This window comes from Copadichromis virginalis, linkage group LG10 (assembly GCF_057382275.1).
Source record: "Copadichromis virginalis isolate Kocher_CV1m ecotype Utaka linkage group LG10, C_Virginalis_male_GT1.1, whole genome shotgun sequence".
Lineage (NCBI taxonomy): Eukaryota > Metazoa > Chordata > Actinopteri > Cichliformes > Cichlidae > Copadichromis > Copadichromis virginalis.
Window position 1 is genome coordinate 28,131,837 of NC_140627.1, and position 17,355 is coordinate 28,149,191.

The 17,355-nt window shown below is 40.8% G+C and overlaps 1 protein-coding gene across 1 annotated transcript in view; it reads left to right on the forward strand.

The window, feature by feature from the left end:
• tecta (tectorin alpha) overlaps positions 1–16,928 on the forward strand; it is a 28,209-nt gene extending 11,281 nt beyond the window's left edge. Inside the window, exons 12-23 of the mRNA XM_085471313.1 lie at positions 1,074–1,273; positions 1,512–1,892; positions 6,317–6,603; positions 6,900–7,180; positions 7,517–7,627; positions 7,825–8,027; positions 10,316–10,479; positions 10,569–10,817; positions 12,040–12,202; positions 12,289–12,373; positions 12,493–12,612; positions 13,640–16,928. Of these exons, the coding sequence (XP_085327439.1) occupies positions 1,074–1,273; positions 1,512–1,892; positions 6,317–6,603; positions 6,900–7,180; positions 7,517–7,627; positions 7,825–8,027; positions 10,316–10,479; positions 10,569–10,817; positions 12,040–12,202; positions 12,289–12,373; positions 12,493–12,612; positions 13,640–13,743 (2,348 nt within the window). The 3' untranslated portion in view covers positions 13,744–16,928. The remainder of the gene's footprint in view (positions 1–1,073; positions 1,274–1,511; positions 1,893–6,316; positions 6,604–6,899; positions 7,181–7,516; positions 7,628–7,824; positions 8,028–10,315; positions 10,480–10,568; positions 10,818–12,039; positions 12,203–12,288; positions 12,374–12,492; positions 12,613–13,639) is intronic.
• The last annotated feature ends 427 nt before the right edge of the window (positions 16,929–17,355 follow it).

Here is a 17,355-nt window from a genome sequence, read left to right on the forward strand (position 1 = left end):
AGCAGAACCAAACTCAGAGAGAGGCAGGTTCTAATGAGGAGAGAATGAAGAGAGAAAAAAAAGTAATAATAGCATATGAATGTGTGATGGCTGTAAGCTGGGAAGTAGAGGTGAAGTGCATCATGGGAGTTCCTCCAGCCAGCCTGAGTCTGAGAACCCACAGGCTATTATCCTGACTTGGCTGGTATAACCACCAGATAAAATCCAAATAAAAAAGGTAAAACTTCGTCAGCAGATAATAGTTATCTGATGCATTTCAGCGTGTACCATCCCTGTTTTGCTCCCCACATAGATTGTTTATCTGCATGCAAGGGAAGCTTGCAAAAGGACACCAGAAAACTTGTGGCACCAAAACCTTTTTTTCTTGCCTGCAGAGATTAATTGCAGAGGAAGTAAGGAATGGTTTACACTCACCTGATCCAATCCTAACTATTAAGTTAAGTTTAAAGAGAGTTTCTGCTCCATGAATCCAGACTTGGAGCTGGTTCCAGAAGCCTGGTAGCTGAAGCATCTGCCTCTAGGAAAAATAGATTGTGTGTTGTGAAGAAGCGACAGCGTGTCATCATTAATGGCTGTTTTAATCAAAGAAAGTAGCTCATCTGAAAAATATCAGAGAGATAAGAATTATCAGAAATGCAAAATAAATCTGGTTTTATCCCACCCACCTTATGCAGGTTTAAGATAAAATCATTAAAACCACAAATTGTAATTTTTAAGTTGTGTTTGTATATTTATTCTATAAGGAAATGAGCTACATCATGATAATTAGTGCATTTAAAACTGTATTTATATGGAATAGGTTCTTATTTTGGATGTTTTCTCTAAGCAGGGATAACCAGGTTTGAAGTCCACCTCAACTTTCTTACACTCCGAAATAATAAATAGTATAATAATAAAGATAAAATATATTTCACCCAAAGGGCCAAACAGCTGCTGCACATCTGCATGAGCTCTTGACATGGCCAGCTGTTTCTTACCCCTAAACACTAAAGATTTATTAACACCACAAACATTTTTAGAGTGGAGTTAGTGTCACTGTTAGCTAATATCTTTGCCAACCTGCCTGCTCCCAGTCCAGAGCTGTCCACCTAACAGCCATTACTCCAGTTGCATGTCAGTTTGCCCGCCCCAGTGTGCACCAGCCCGCGGCCAGAGGGACTGCAGCCAGGACTGCGTGGAGGGCTGCCAGTGCGACCAGGGCTACGTGCTCAACGGCAAGAGCTGCATCCTTTCTCAGAACTGTGGCTGCTATACCGATGGCACATACTATGAGGTCAGTCTCCCACCAAGCTCTATGTGCATGAATATATTATAAATGTTTAAATGTCTGGGTTATTTTGTGCAGTAGAAATATAGAAAGTATATAGAAAAATTTAACTAGACCTTTCTGGATCTATCAGTAAGTGCAACCATTAAGCTCTTAAAGTCCAAAATAAGTTGGAAGTTGCATGTAACCTTGGTTAAAACACTATTTGCAAATATAAAATCGTAAGAGTTTTCCTTTATTTTAGCCCAAGCAGCTTTTTTGGAACGCCGACTGCACCAAACGCTGCCAGTGCATTGGACGAAACCTGATCCAGTGCAATCCAAGGCGATGCAAGGCAGAGGAGGAGTGCACCCTCCGGTACGGGGTTCGGGGCTGCTTTGCCCGCCGCTCCCAGCAGTGCGTGGCATCAGGCGGCGGAGTGTTCAGGACATTCGACGGGGCATCGCTGCGACTGCCGGCCTCGTGCTCCTTCGTCCTGTCCACAAACTGTCACAAGCTGCCCGACCTCTCTTTCCAGCTCATTGCCAACTTTGATAAATGGAGCACGCCCAACCTCACCACCATCTCGCATGTCTACCTGTATATAAATGAGGAGAATATACTCATCTCTGGCAGCACTGTCAAGGTAAGAGGCTAGGTGAAGTAAAGCAGAAGATAAGCATAAAGAGAGGCCACACACTGTGTAGCTGTCTAACTCTGTGACTTTGACACGTGCACGTTTATCCCAGGATTACTTGAATCATGTTTCTTATGGTTTCTCTTCTTAAATGTCGCAAGTTGTTTGAGTGAAACAATACTGAAGATAAGTTGTATTGGAAATGAGTATAATGGATATATTCTGCAAAGGATGTGAAATATGCCAGGTAGGAGAAAAAGAGGGAAGAGAAGATTTGTGGATGCAGTGAAGGAGGACATGCATGTTGGTGTGACAGTGGTGGATGCAAGGGATAGGTTGAGATGATCAGCTGTGCCGACTCCTTAAAGGAAGTAGCCAAAAAGAAGAAGAAAATCATTTACTTTAGTTTTTAGTAAACTTCCTCTGTAGCTTAGTGTCCTGGGTTGTTGGTTGTTGCTAGGCAGCCAGGTTCTGAGGAAAAAATAACCAATTTTTGCAACTTTGCCGTAAGAAAGCTACTTTCAGCTACTTATTCATAAGCAGTCGTCACAGATCCAAAGGGGATTTGTTTATCTCTCCAGGATCGAACTGGGGATCGTTCACTTGTTAACTGAACGAGTAAATCACTACACGATGGAGCCACTTTGCACTAACTGTTGCTATTGCACAAGTTTGTTTTACTTTTTTCCATATTTGACATTAATTTCTGTATCTTTTCTTTTTTTCATCAGTGTCGTGATCTGAGACATTGATTTTAATCTTTAAAGCATTATCGGCCATTACCTGTGTTTCTGAATCATTATATAACATTAAATATATAAAATCATGGGAGGCCACTTTATTCAAACTGGTGTTTCAACCAGTTAAATGTTATTTATGTTTTGTTTTTGTCTTTACTGTGGTCACATTTAGAGAGCAAACTCTCCCACCCTTTCTGTGCACCTTTGGTGCCGACCAAATCAGCACGCCTAGATTACCTTCGTTACCAAGACGACACTGTGACCAAAAAAAGAAAAATATGATTATGGGATAATTGTACATGTTGAAACACAGTCAAAGATAGTCGTAACAGGTTATTAACTTTACACAGAAATATGCAGCCAACAACTTGGCCACATTATGGGGTGGCTGTAGCTCAGGCGGTAGAGCAGGTCAAGGTTGGTGGTTCGATTCCTGGCTTTCCTCTAGCATGCCAAATATCCTTGGGCAAGATACTAACCCCATGTTGTGTATGAATGTTACATAGGCAGTTCTTGTGTGATTGGGTGAATGAATTAGTTGTATAAAGCACTTTAAGTGCTCAGAGTAGAAAAGCGCTATATAAGAACCAGTCCATTTACCATTAGAGACCATTAGATAACAATAATATTTATATTTATAACAAGGTGCAATAATAATTAATGTGCAATAATAACAGTGTGCAATACACATACACTTATTCTTCTTTTTTATACTAAGTTAATATACTGTGTTGTGTTGTTTGTTACGTTGTGATGTGTCATATCGTGTCGTGTTGTGTTATATGTAGTGCCGACGTAGGACAGTTTTTCCAATTTCATTGTACTACTGTACTATGTATGACTGTGCAATGACAATAAAGAGTTATCTTATCTTATCTTATCTTAAAGTGACTAAAACCATCACACTATGAAATGGACACTCTATATACCGAGGTTTTTTTTTTTTGCTTTTCATTTTCACCACAGTTTCTTCCTCTTTTAATCCTGCTTTAATAGAAAAATTGCCTCCATCAGGAGATTTCTCCTTTTTGTTTATGTGATCGAGTTACTGTGTGCTGGCCATATGGCTGCGGTCAAAGACGCTTTAATCAACCTCAACAAACAGATCGGATTCAAGTCTCTCTCTTTCTTTCCCAAATACTTGAAAAAGTTCCTGCAGCCCAATTTACCAATTACCTTGGCACTAATAGCCTATTATATCTCCTCCAGCTCTGGACTTAGGCCATGTCAGTCAGCTGTAAGTGCAGTCACAGAGGTAGCTAATGACTGATTGCTTTAAACTGCAGCTCCCACTGAGTCTTAATCCTGCCTGATCTGAGTGCGCCATCATTAACATTCATTAATTTTATTGACTGCCTTAAGAAGCATGTTGGCGTTAGTTCTAATGCCCTGAAGAGGCTCAGATTGTCACAATCTTTGCTTCGGACTGTCTCTGTTCTTTTTTGTTTTATCCTAACAGCCAATCTTTGTATAAGAATGAAATCAGCTTATACCAATGACAGCCCAATTTTGTTTCCCACTCATAGGTGATCATGTTTAAGCTTCAATGTCAGTAACATGGCAATGTATTTATGTTAATATAACTACAAAAACATGGGGAATGTACATCTTTGATTGTCTTGCAGAGTTTTTAAAATGCTGCCACATGGTGTTACCACTACTCATGCTATTATATACTCATTTTCACACATGCAGCCCTAAACTACAGGAAAGTTTTCTTAAACTACCTGGGCTGTAACTTTTAACTTCTTACTCAGATATTCTATCTTAAGGTTTGCAAGCCCCATACTAAAAAAACAAAACAAAACATGCTTAACATGAGCTGTTAGTTGTAAAGCTAATATTATATACATGATTTAGAAATGATCAAAAAATGCATTACTTGCATTTGGCTTCTTAGAGATGCTGTCTTTAGGACATAATGGATATCAGTTAGTGCTGACAATACATTTTACCCAGCATTACCCCTCCTAAATCCCCAAATGTAAGCAGAAAAAGGACATCTAAGTAGGAGTGCCTCCTAGATTTAAAATTGTTTAGTTTGAGGTGCTCTGTAGTTCAACAATCCTTCAATATGTTGAATTTTTAACTGTATAAACAGAAATATTTCAGTCTTTACTATCACATTTTAGATGAGCTAGTTCAGAAATAACAAGGAGTTTGAACTTTTTGTAGTCTAAGTGACCACAAACATGGGTGACTCCTTTGCTTTAATCTTCCAACCCACTTTGTATCAAATGGAAGAGTTGTCCCTTTATTTCTGTCCTTTCAAAATAAATTGATAAAAATATGTACCAGAGAGGCAACAAGAAGACAACCCCGAGAAAGGAAATGGTTTCACAGGCGTTGGTCACAGACCACAGCTTTCTGCTTATCCTTCCTGATCTTTTCTCTAGTTTTGCTTTTAGCTGGTGTCCTTTTTCCCTGCTGGTAGCATGAGATGACACGTGTTTCGCATTTAGGTTGTGCGCCGCTGCAAGAAAGTTGTTGTTGTGTCTCCAAACATGATCTCGAGGGTGTGGAGGAGATACCAGGAGATGGGTTGTTACACAAGCTAGACAAGGCCACAGGTGTACATCCACCCAGAAGCAGGGCTGGCATTTGCTCCGTTGTGCAATGAGGAGCGTGACAGTGGAAGTATCTAACAAAATGACCTCCAGCATGTTTCTGGCACTTGTTCCATGAGGGTGGCCTGACACACTCTAGTGGCAACTTTGCTAATGGAAGTTACAAATATAACTATAGTTCTGTGAATTCACAGATAACTGCCAATGGCAGGAAACTACGTAGATGGGTCTCCTCATGATCTGCGCAGGTCCGGAAATAAAATCGCGTGCATGATGTGTACACTACTGAAGCATGTGTACTATAAATACTACGTGGTAGCTTACATCTGGTCTCTGGGAATCTTCTCACACTGAGACGTTTTTAGCCGCCAGCAGGTCTGACAGTCATCCTGGAATTCAGAGAATCATAGTTACCTTTGTAACTTCTGTTCTGATTCATTCCCCCCTGTCTGCCAGTGGGAGTAAACAATGCAGATGACTTGTACCAGTACTGTCACAAGGAACAACTTCCTGGTCAGCCAGCAGCAGAACAGCTGAAGCTAATGTGGGCTCTGAGGCCACATTAAGCTAGTAGAACCTAGCAAATGTGAAAGACGCTGCCCAGGATGCCACTGTTCACCAAGTAAAACACCACTCATTGACACCCAGTGTGGCCACACCGCTGATACAGTGGCAACTAACACCAGAATGGACCAGTGTATTTGCTGCTATCTGCACCTGTTTTACTGAGTTCCTCCTGTTCTTCCCATTATAACATATAGAGAGCTGCTCTAATCATCTGTATGGATGCCTTCCATACTGCACTGGAACCATGAAATTATTCACTAAAATTGATAACAAATGTATTAAATAGTGAAACAATTAAATGTGTCATTAAATATATACAATAGGAATTAAATCATTTTTTAAAAAGTTTAAATGAAATAAATTAAATGTATGTATTTCGTTAATTAGTTAATTCCAATTTAAATTCATTAACACATTTAATTAATTATTTAATGATGTATTTATTTAACGCATTTTAGCACTCGAGGCCCTCCGTAGCCTTAATGCTGGTTACTTAAATAAAAATTTCTTGTGTCCCGAGTCAAAAGTCTACATGTGTCTGCCTCTCCTGTCCTCACAGGTTAATGGCACACCAGTATCCGTACCATTTGTAACAGGGCTGATGACACGCCTGTCCACATCTGAGGGCTTCATTGTCATCGACACACCCCAGGACATCCAGGTTCGCTACAACCACTTTAACACCCTGAGCATCACAATGGGCCAGCGGCTCCAGAACAAGGTGTGCGGCCTTTGTGGGAATTTCAATGGGGACCCCAATGATGACTACATCACCTCAAGGGGCAAGCCGGCTGTCAGCGCCCTGGAGCTGGCACAGAGCTGGAAGACCAACGGCATGCAGAACAGGTAGATGAGGCTCACAGATGGGGAGGAATTTACGGTCCATATAACCAGTTCTTGTAAAAACCTTTGGCTGTTATCCCCAAAATATAAAAGGAAAAGTTAAGGTTACCTAATCCATAAGCCATGCGTCTGCAAGCATGTGCATGTCTTAAACCCTGGATATTAACTGGCTGTTGCTAAAACATATCACTTGTGCAATACAGATAATAGCAAACGGAGCAATTCTAACAGGGCCTTTGCTCCTTCTTTGCTCGCGTCCTAATACCTTTGACAGTTGGATTTTGGTCTTTCTCCTCTAGTTGTGATGAGACCCAGTACGTGGCTTTGGCTCAGTCCTGTGACAACTCGGCCATCCTGGCTCTACAGAGTGAAGATGCCTGTCAGAAGCTCACCCAGCTCAAAGGCTTCTTCCAGCCATGCCACGGCCTGCTGGATCCCCGTCCTTTCTACCAGTCCTGCTACCTGGATGGCTGCTACAATCATCGCAAGGCTCAGGTCTGTGGATCACTAGCCGCCTATGCAGAAGCCTGCCGGTCCATGGGCACCCTCACGACCAAGTGGATCACCCAAGAGAACTGCTGTAAGGGCACCGTGAACTTCTCTCAGACTCAATGCCCACTGTGGAAATAAACACAACTTTGCACTTTACACAAATATAAACCAGCGCTAATGCTGAATTTACCAGACGTACTAAAAGTGAAAGTATTGGGTCTCATATATTATTGATTCACACATTATGAGCTTAGTTTGCTAAGATTTCCAGATTGCTTTCCATCAAGACCACTGTGTTACTACGATGAGACGTGAAATGTAAATTTGTTTGACTGCTTTGTCAGTATTAGATACGTGCATGTTCTTAAAAACTTTGTGCCTTCATCTGTGTGACAGTTAACATTGTGTGTGGACCTGTCTTTAGCAGAATGGATCTATGACCCCTGTGCAGGAGAGATCTGCACAAACTTCACCTGTGAGCTGGAGAATGGAGGCGATCTGTGTGGCTGTCCGGAGTTACCCACCAACTCTGAAGGTGAGTGCTTCATCCAGCTGCAATCACTCAGTTTTAAATATCTGACACTCTCCGTGTTACTTGATTAGCCATACATTTTAAAAGCTATTAAAAAATACTTTTTTATTTAATCATGGCTATGGTGAAATACATGGCTAACGTGAAATACATGTTTTTGCAACATGCAAAAACATGTATTTCATGTCGATGTTTGTTAGGCGAGGATGACATCATCCAAGCGGAGGTGACCTGTAAGCATGCTCAGATGGAGGTTTCCATCTCCAAGTGTAAGCTCTTCCAGCTGGGCTTTGAACGGGAAGATGTCCGGATCAACGACGAGCACTGCGCTGGCATTGAGGGAGAGGACTTCATCTCCTTCCACATTAACAACACTAAGGGACACTGCGGTTCCATTGTACAGGTCAGTTTGCAATCGTCTGTGTTCCAGCGTGTTCGTCATCACTTTCGAAATGTGATAAAGCTCCCCGCATCTCAGTTTGGATCCTTTTAGACACTACAATGTAGTCGTCAACACGATCTACCAGGGGTCTCAAACTCCAGTCCTCGAGGGCCGGTGTCCTGAAACACCGGCCCTCATGAATCAAATGGCAATTCAGCCATTTGATTCATGTTACAGCAGCTCATGAGTGAATGAACATGGTGCAATAAAAGTACTTTAAGAAGTAAATTTTTCCAAACACTTACATTTACTGTATTTTCCGGACTATAAGGCGCACTTAAAATCCTTTAATTTTCTCAAAAATCGACAGTGCGCCTTATGTATGAATTCTGGTTGTGCTTACTGATCTCGAACCGATTTTATGTGGTATATGGCGCTCAAAAATCTGTTAAAAAATGTTTTAGTAGACTTTGACTTTGGTAAGCTACGAAGCCGCACCGCTTGATGGATTGTCGGAGCATTGCGGCTACCGTAGTCAGGAGCCTCACGAGTAATCTGGGTCCTAAACTCCGTCGGCTTCAGGTCCCAAAGTCAAAGGGCAGGGATAGCTCAGTAGGTAGAGTGATGGCCCCATGATCGGAAGGTCGGGGGTTCGACTCCACTGAATGGCTACCCTGAGGTACCCCTGAGCAAGGTACCGTCCCTACACACTGCTCCCCGGGCGCTGCACTGGTGGCTGCCCACTGCTTCACTGGGTGAATGGGTTAAATGCAGAGGAACTATTTCCCTATGGGGACTTTTTTAAACGAACACTGCGACATCACTGAGAGTTAAAAACTGTCTAAATTCTTTCATCTGTAATAAAATGATCAGCATTGCTGCTTTACCAGGTTTAACAATTAAGCTTAACATCCAGGCATCCATGAAAACAGAATTTATTAAATTTAACAGAGTTAGAAGTTAGCAGGAAGTTAGCAGGAAGTTAGCTCGCTAGTTTCCACCTAAACATAATATAGCATGTTCTGACTGAGAGATTTCTGAAAAAAAATTCAAACTTACAGCTCCGCTATCACTTCCAACATAAATGAAGACAGAAAACTAAACAGCAGTGACGTTTGTAGGGTTGCTACATGGTGGCTAGCGACACAGCTATGTTAGCATAATATAAACACAGTGAAGCTAGAGGATGAATGCTAACTTTTTCCACTCAATAAAAGTTAACAGGAGAGTTCCCGATGGTTAGCAACAAATGCAATCACATGGCAGGATGCTGTAAACAGACCAAACTTCAGTCAGGAGAACAACTGAGATAATCCATCCACAATACGAGGTTAGTCATTAATGTACTGCAACAATGCGGGAATAGAGCAGCTGCAAGAGAATCAATAGTGAATCAATGGTACGGAAGTGGAGGCAAGAAGAAGAATGAGTTGAGTAAAGTTTGATTATCTGACTGTTTTGTTTCACTTAATGCACCTTATAATCCGGTGCGTCTTATGGTCAGAAAAATACGGTACTTAAATTTAGTTGATTAGGGTTAGGGGTTGACATTTCAGCATGCAGTTAAGTTCTATATTCTTGCTAATGACCTACTAATTTTATTCAGGTGTGTTGCACCAGGGTCACATGGAAAAGTTTCGGGACACTGGCCCTCGAGGACTGGAGTTTGAGACCCCTGGTCTACACTATCTTGGAAGCAACATTTACAGCATTTTAACTGAAACTGCCACAACACGTGCCAATGAATAATTTTGTCACTGCTAGCTGGCTGGCTAGGTGGCACTGGCACAGACAACCTACCCCCTTCCTACTGGCTGAAAATTGTTTGGTAGACCCACCCCTTCGATTGTCTACCCCTGCTCATCAGTGTAAAAGATCTTATGCACTCCAAATTTGATATCCACTTGTGGGAAGATTGGCAACTCATGAATGTGTTCCTCATGTGAATAATATTTTTCACTTTAAAGTGATCAACAGAGTCTTATAACTTCCTCAGATTGATGTTGCTTCTTTATATTTATTGCTGATGTCAAATTTTCTGCTTTTATAGACGTGCGTTAGCAGCTCCTGGCTCTTAAATCCTCATAATTCTGGCTAATTCTGGCTAATGTTTTTGGTGAATAAATTATTATTTAATAATTTAATTATTATTATTATTACTAAATGATTAGTTTTTATGATGTCTTCTGTCTGTACGGTGTTTTACATTTTTTTGTATGGGTGAAATCAAAAGCAGCAGCTAGGATAATTTGTTCCTTTAATGTAGAAATTTGAAATTATGAGTCACCTACGCTTTATTTCTCTTACAGTCCAACGGCACACACATCATGTATAAAAACACTGTGTGGATACAAAGTGTGAACAACACTGGGAACATCATCACCAGAGACAAGACCATCAACGTGGAGTTTTCCTGCGCCTATGAGCTGGACCTGAAGATCTCACTGGAGACTGTCCTCAAACCCATGCTCAGGTCAGGCAGCAGAACACAAATATGCACCGACAAGTGTGACACAACGGCTCAACGCTTGGATAGTCATTTCTTTTTCCTTTTTTCTCCAGCGTCATTAACCTCACCCTACCGACCCAGGAAGGAAACTTCATTACCAAGATGGCTCTGTATAAAAACTCCTCCTACCGCCATCCATACAGAGAGGGGGAGGTGGTGCTCAGCACTCGAGACATCCTGTACGTAGGCGTTTTTGTGGAAGGAGCGGATGAAAACCAGCTCATCCTTATAGTGAATATGTGCTGGGCCACGCCGTCGCGCTACAGCAGTGATCGACTCCGCTACATCATCATTGAGAGAGGGTGAGGTTTATTTAGTCCTGGACCAAAAATGCTCAAAAGAGAGGTGGGGAAAAAAAAGATTTTATTTTATGTTTTAAACTCAAACATTTTTTTTGACCTTCTTTTTCTCTTAATGTAATCCAAGATGAAGTTGAGGTGTGATCGGTGTAAAGTATGTAGCTCTTTATGAAGCCTATGGGTTCACTACAGTCTGCTGCTTTAAGATGACCTTTATAGTCTGATCCACACATTTTGAGAAAAAGAACATGAAGTAATAAATACAGTCACTGTGCATGCCCTTTGCACGCCCTCACTGTGCCGGCAGTGTCTCTGGGTACTTCCTCAACAGGCCACGCCACGGCATGTTAGTTAAATTGTTTTTTCTAAATTTACGTGAGGTAGATAATGTGCTTGAGGTGTTTAGAATAAAGCACTATGGATGTCACGGCCCAACGGTTTTGCATTATTTTTCGATTCCTTCTTTATTGTTGTAACTTTTGGGTTCCTGTTTAATCTATTACTGTTTTATTATTGTAGTAGTAAGTGTTGTTTCTAGTGATATTATTATAATTATTATTATACGATTGTAAAGTCTTTGATCCCTACTTTTACTATATAGTAATTCTAGTCCATAGTCCTTCTGTCCGCGTCTTCTAAACTCGGTGATTAGTATTTGTCTTTTGTTCACGTCCTGCTTCATTTTGAAGCCTGAGTATCTGTTTATGCCCTGCATTACTTTTACTTCCTTCCCCTCTTTTTTGTATTAATAACTTTGTCTTTCTGTGTTCCCCTTGAATTAGTTCATCCAGGTTTAGCATGTCCTCTAAACCCTCCCTGTGTCAGTTACGGTTGTTGTTCCTTTCCTGCTTTAGTTTTGCATCTTTCCTGTATGACTTTTCACCTGTTTCCAAGGAACACTACTTCCATGACTATTTATACACACTCAAGAGTTATCTCCTTAGTCATGTATGTGTATAAATAGTCCTGCCCTCTACTTTGTCTTAATTGTGTCATCTATCTGGTCATGCGGGTACTTCTTAGTTATACACGCATGCTCGGGTCTTTGTCATGCCTTTTGTGCTTTGCATTTGTGATCAGTGTTTGGACTCCCTTTTAAGACTTTGTTTAGTTTGGATGTTGACATTATCCATATTAAAAGCTCACCTTTTGTTGACCGTTCTGCCTCCCAAGTCCCACAACCACCTTCTTGACTACAGCACATTTAATATCTTGCTTATTCTAGGTGCCCAAACATTAAGGACAATACCATTGGCATGGCAGAGAATGGCGTATCACTCACCTGCCGCTTTCACGTCACCGTCTTCAAGTTCATCGGGGATTACGATGAAGTCCACCTGCACTGTGACGTTTCTCTGTGCGACTCAGAGACGAACGCCTGCAAAGTGGTGAGTAAATCAAGAAGAGCAATAAAAATCAGAAAGCGTCCTGCTGTGTGTTTGGGTGTTGATGTATCAATGAACTGTGTGTGCAGAACTGTCCACATAAGAGAAGAATGTACTCAGAGGACAGTGACCATAAAGAGCACATACTGTCTGTTGGACCCATAAGAAGAAGAGGTGAGCATAGTTTTAGATAGAAAATAGCTTATTGGGTAAAATACACGCTTTAGAGTTTATTGTTTAAGTAATCTATGGAAAAACAAAAAGCCGTAGGTTAGCTTCTGATGTGTTTTCAGAGTCTGACTGGTGTGAGGAGAACAATGGAGGCTGTGAGCAAATCTGCACCAGTAAGGCCGCTGGGCCCATCTGCAGCTGTGTGACTGGGATGCTGCAAAGAGATGGGAAGAGCTGCCGGGGTAAGGACAAAAATACCTAATTTTAAGGTTTTTTTCCCACCTTATTGAATCATAGCATGACCTAAACCGCGGCAATATCAGCCCCAGAAAAACAGAAACTACACACCTGGGTCACCAAGCAGGTTTTGCATGTTTCTCAATAGTTTACAGTTTCCATCATGTTTCACACAATTGGAGTGATTGAAGCAAAGCTAATAAAGTTTAAGTGTTGTAGATACAGCCACTACACACTTTATTAAGTAAACCTTGTAAGTACCAGATTGGACCCCTTATGCCTTCAGAACTGCTTTTATCCATGATGTCAATCTCCACCACAATGTGCTCTACTGGACTGAGATCCGGCGAATGTGGAGGCCCTTTGAATACAGAGAACTCACGTGCCGTGTCCCTTTATAACCACAGTGCCCGTGGTCAAAAAGGAACGGCATGGTCAGCAGCAAACGGTGCCAAGAATATGTCCCTTCTTCTCTGAATTCTGGCATCATCAAGGTTTTTCCAGCTAGAGAAATGCCACTCACTGGAAATTGTATCTTTTTCAGACTGTTTCTCTGTAAACTCTAGAACTGCTTGTGTGGGAAAATCCCAGCTTATCAGCAGTCTCTGAATAATCAGACCAGTCTGGCACCGACAACCACACCCCATTCAGTCACTTCAGTCACCTTTCTTCCCCATTCTGATGCTCAGTTTAAACTTCAGCAGGTTGTTTGAGTCATGTCTGCATGACTAAATATAATGAGTTCCTGCCGTATGATTAAATAATTAGACATTTGCATTAATGAGCAGTTGAACGGTGCAACTAAAAAAGTGGGCAAGTTTCTGTGCATTAAATCATAAAATTTAGGGCGTTCAACTTAATTATTAGTTAATTGATTGGTTCATATGAATTCCATATATTTATAACTCTTGTAGCTTTTGCATGCTGCACACAAACTAAACTGGTAATTTGTAAAAACCAGTAGCATTAAGACAGTATTTCCACCACATGCACATTTCACAAATGTTGTCATACTCCCTTCTTTTTTTCCAGCCGTGAGCTCAAGCAGTAACATCACACCTGCGATTCCTCTGCTGAGCGTCAGCGCTGCGATCTCCGTGCTCCTGGCTCACCTTCACACTCTTCTCCTCTCCTAACGCTCTGTGAGCTAAGAGAAGGCAATAAATGACAAAGATCAAACACACAAAAAGACTTGAATATGCACAAAGTATCATCATTGATTAGCCAGTAGAGCAGCTGTGTTTCAGCCAGAAAGTCAAGACAGAATATACTGTACACCGACTAATTTTTGTCTCCACATTTCATTGATAAAAGGTAAGTCAGTTTTCTAGATACATGGACAGTCAGTCAGTTTCACTGCTTTGTTGTGTTTTTCTTCATCCCCATCTGCTCCCTCATTTACATTTATCAGGACTCCCACTGTTTATCACTCACCTAAAGCCACTATGTGTAGATGTTTTCATGTGATTATAACATATTTTTACAAATTTCTTTATAGGAAATTAACATATTATGCATGCTACCACCAGATGGTGCCAAAGAAAGTAATTTTCCAATCCTAGACATACAAACTTGAAGGTACAACAGCTAAAATCACACAGTGATGTTTATGGAAAGACAATGGCTAAATTAAAAAGAAACAGTAATATAACTGATTAGTTAAAGAGGCATAATTGTAAATCATCAGGGAATGTGAAATGTGATCCCACCTGTTTGTATTTATACCTGATATTATTCTACAGTCACACTAAGGAAAGCAGTGGCTGGAGATCACGACTGTGTGCAATGAACTTGCGATTTTTTTTTTGCCATTGAAATTGTTGCTTCAAAGACAGGATCGGGTCTATGACCACTTAGTCAGATGCCATCTTTAAAATGACCTTAGTGTAACAATAAGACGACGTCAGTCTGCTATCGTTCAATTGAATGCACTCAAACTGGCAACTGCATTCAGTCTGTTTGTGATAATATAGTGATTATGAATCAATCTGCTGCAAATCGCATTCAAATCAAACTTATATTAATCAGAAATTCCCACTAACTACACTCCTCCATAAATGGTGACGTAGCTGCTGCTTATAACCAGAATACAACTAGTTGATTACAGCGTGCTAGCAATTTGTCTGTGTTTGCAAACTTTTACCAATCTGTCTGAGAGCGATCGGTTGCTTGGAGACAGGTTGCCTCCCACCAGGCAATGTTTGCAACTACCTTGCAATAGAAAATTAACTATATGTTTGCACTAAGTAGTTGCAAGTAAAACGTAAAAAAAGCAACAAAACACAGCAGTAATCAGGCAACCATCAGTTTTGACTGTTTTTACTCTAGTGTGAGCTATTCATAAATCCCATTCTGTCCAAACTGTGATCAGATCTTAATGAGTAGGTGGGATGCAACAACTAGAAACCCTCATGATTGTGATTTAATTGATTTACAGAGCCATCAAAATGTAAACATCAAACTATTTTATTATTAATTTATGAATAAATTACATTTAAATAACTGTAAATTTCCTGTTTCTCAGTGGAGAGGTTTATTAAAGTTACCTTTTATATTTTAAACTGATAATCAGATGAAACAAAAAAGTAAAATAGAAACTTTTAATTTGAAATTTTTTTTAATTAAATTACATTTTAAAACCAAGCAGTTAATAGTTATTGTGCTGACTTGACGTCATTCAGGGGTCACAAGGTCACATATTCATGACATTTGGATCGAAATGGGAAAGAAGCTTGTTTATAAGTACCATAAACTATAAATAAAAGATGGGCATGGCAAAGTCCAGTCTTTGAAACCTTGAACTGAGGATTTGCCGCCTTGGTGTGGTGAGACTGGGTGTGAGGACTGAAGGGTGGAGCTGACCGAAAAACCAAAGTGCTTTATGTTCGTGGGCTCGCTGATTCCATGTTGGGCCTGACCTAAAGCATACCCTGGTCTGAAAACCATCCAGAAACAGTAGCCCCTTCCTGACGCTTAAGCTTAAACTCCCTGGGCTTCACTTTTATACTCAGCCTGAGGTTGGCGCTACTCTGCTACTCATGTGATTGTGTACTTTCATTTAGTATTTTGAGAGTCTCCCCAAAAGTATGATGCTGTTTTATGGACTTTACGGCTCAGGTGTGACTTTTTGATGAGAAGCTTAAGAGAGGAAGAAGAGCTGAGGTTACTGTATGTAACATTTAAACATGCTGTTTCTTAAAAAAATGGCAAAACTGTACAGATTTCATTAAGAAACTGGCAACTGAGCATCTGCAGATCTGTGTCAGAGTGCAAACCTTTACCCAGAAACGAGCGAACAAACTTTATCTTATATAATTGCTTCCTAACTGTGCAGTTTATTGCTCTAAACCAATAAAACCTACAGCAGGTTATGGCTGAAAAGGAGGTTAGGGATTATCTAAGAAGAAAACTGTGTGAAAGGGTGATGCATTGTGAAGTGAAGTATTTATGTGTGAAGTATCTGTTTAAAATGTTAATCAGCCACAACATTAAAACCACCCGCCTGATGTTGTGCACAGATCTGACTCGCTGCACCTCAGGGGGCGCCCTCTAGTGCCTGGCAATGGGACTTTGACTCCTTTGGCGTCTGTATGCTTTCGAGTGGGGCTACCATGGATTAGAACCGCAGTCTGTCCTAAACCTTAAAAAGTTGCTTTGTTGCCTAAATTTAACCAAACTGCAATTGACAGTTAATTTTTTCTTAAAGAAACCCAAAGTTTCCCATCAAAAAATTGCATTTTAACTAGTTGATCAATATTTTTCACTTCACCTGCGTGAGTGGTTTTGATGATGTTGCTTTACTGGTGTAATTTTTTACCTTTTTATGTTAGTACCCAGGATGAGGGGGACAGGGGATGAGTTTAGCTGTGCCATTAAAAACCCAATTTTCGTGTCATTTCTGAACTAATTAGTTTCGGTCTTCTCGTGCTTTTCAGTGTACTTTCTAACACTCATTGCATGAATTCAGTTTGAGGAGTGGAGCAGGTGTCGGATAGTTTATCTGCAGCTCACAGTCAGCTGCTTTTAAAGGTTTAAATGTCAATAAACGTCAACCACACATCTTACAGATCCTTCAAAGTTCTTCCAAACGCTGACACTTTGGTGCAGTTACACAAAATAAAAAGCAAACAGAGTAGTCGTTGCCTTTTGTGTACAAATGTACAGTCCTGGTCAGTTTGGTGGTTTGTGTCATCGCTGACCTTTTTAAATAATCGGTATCTTTTTTGTGTGTGTTGTTTAAAACTAAGTGACTAAAGAGGTGTTTTATTCTTTGAGAGCAGCACCACCCTGCTATAAATAAATGAAGACGTTCTCAAAGTCAGTGTGAGTCACGCATTATTTCATGCAGAACATGCAGCCCTGCGAGAGAGCTCGGGGTTACGAAGCAGAGCTCTTCATTTGCTGGTCAGAGGCGACACTTACTCATAAACACAGCATTAAAACATCACTTGTCACCTGAAAAAAAAATTGAAAGGCTACATTTTTGGTTGTGTTTCACTGTAAAGTTATTCCTGACGCTGAGTAAACATCCACTCCAAGCTGCTGTCTCCTAGCAACAAGCTCCAGCTACAATTAAGTGATGTGTCATCCAGTCCTCACTCATGACTGTGCCAGTGTCAGGATCTGTTTAAATTCTTTCCACAGTGCAGGGAGTCGCTCCTTTGAAGGATTTCTGTTCGCTGTCGTCATCCGCCGACTGTCAGTGACATCTCACTGCAGCTGACTGTTAATGAGGATGTAGGCGGATG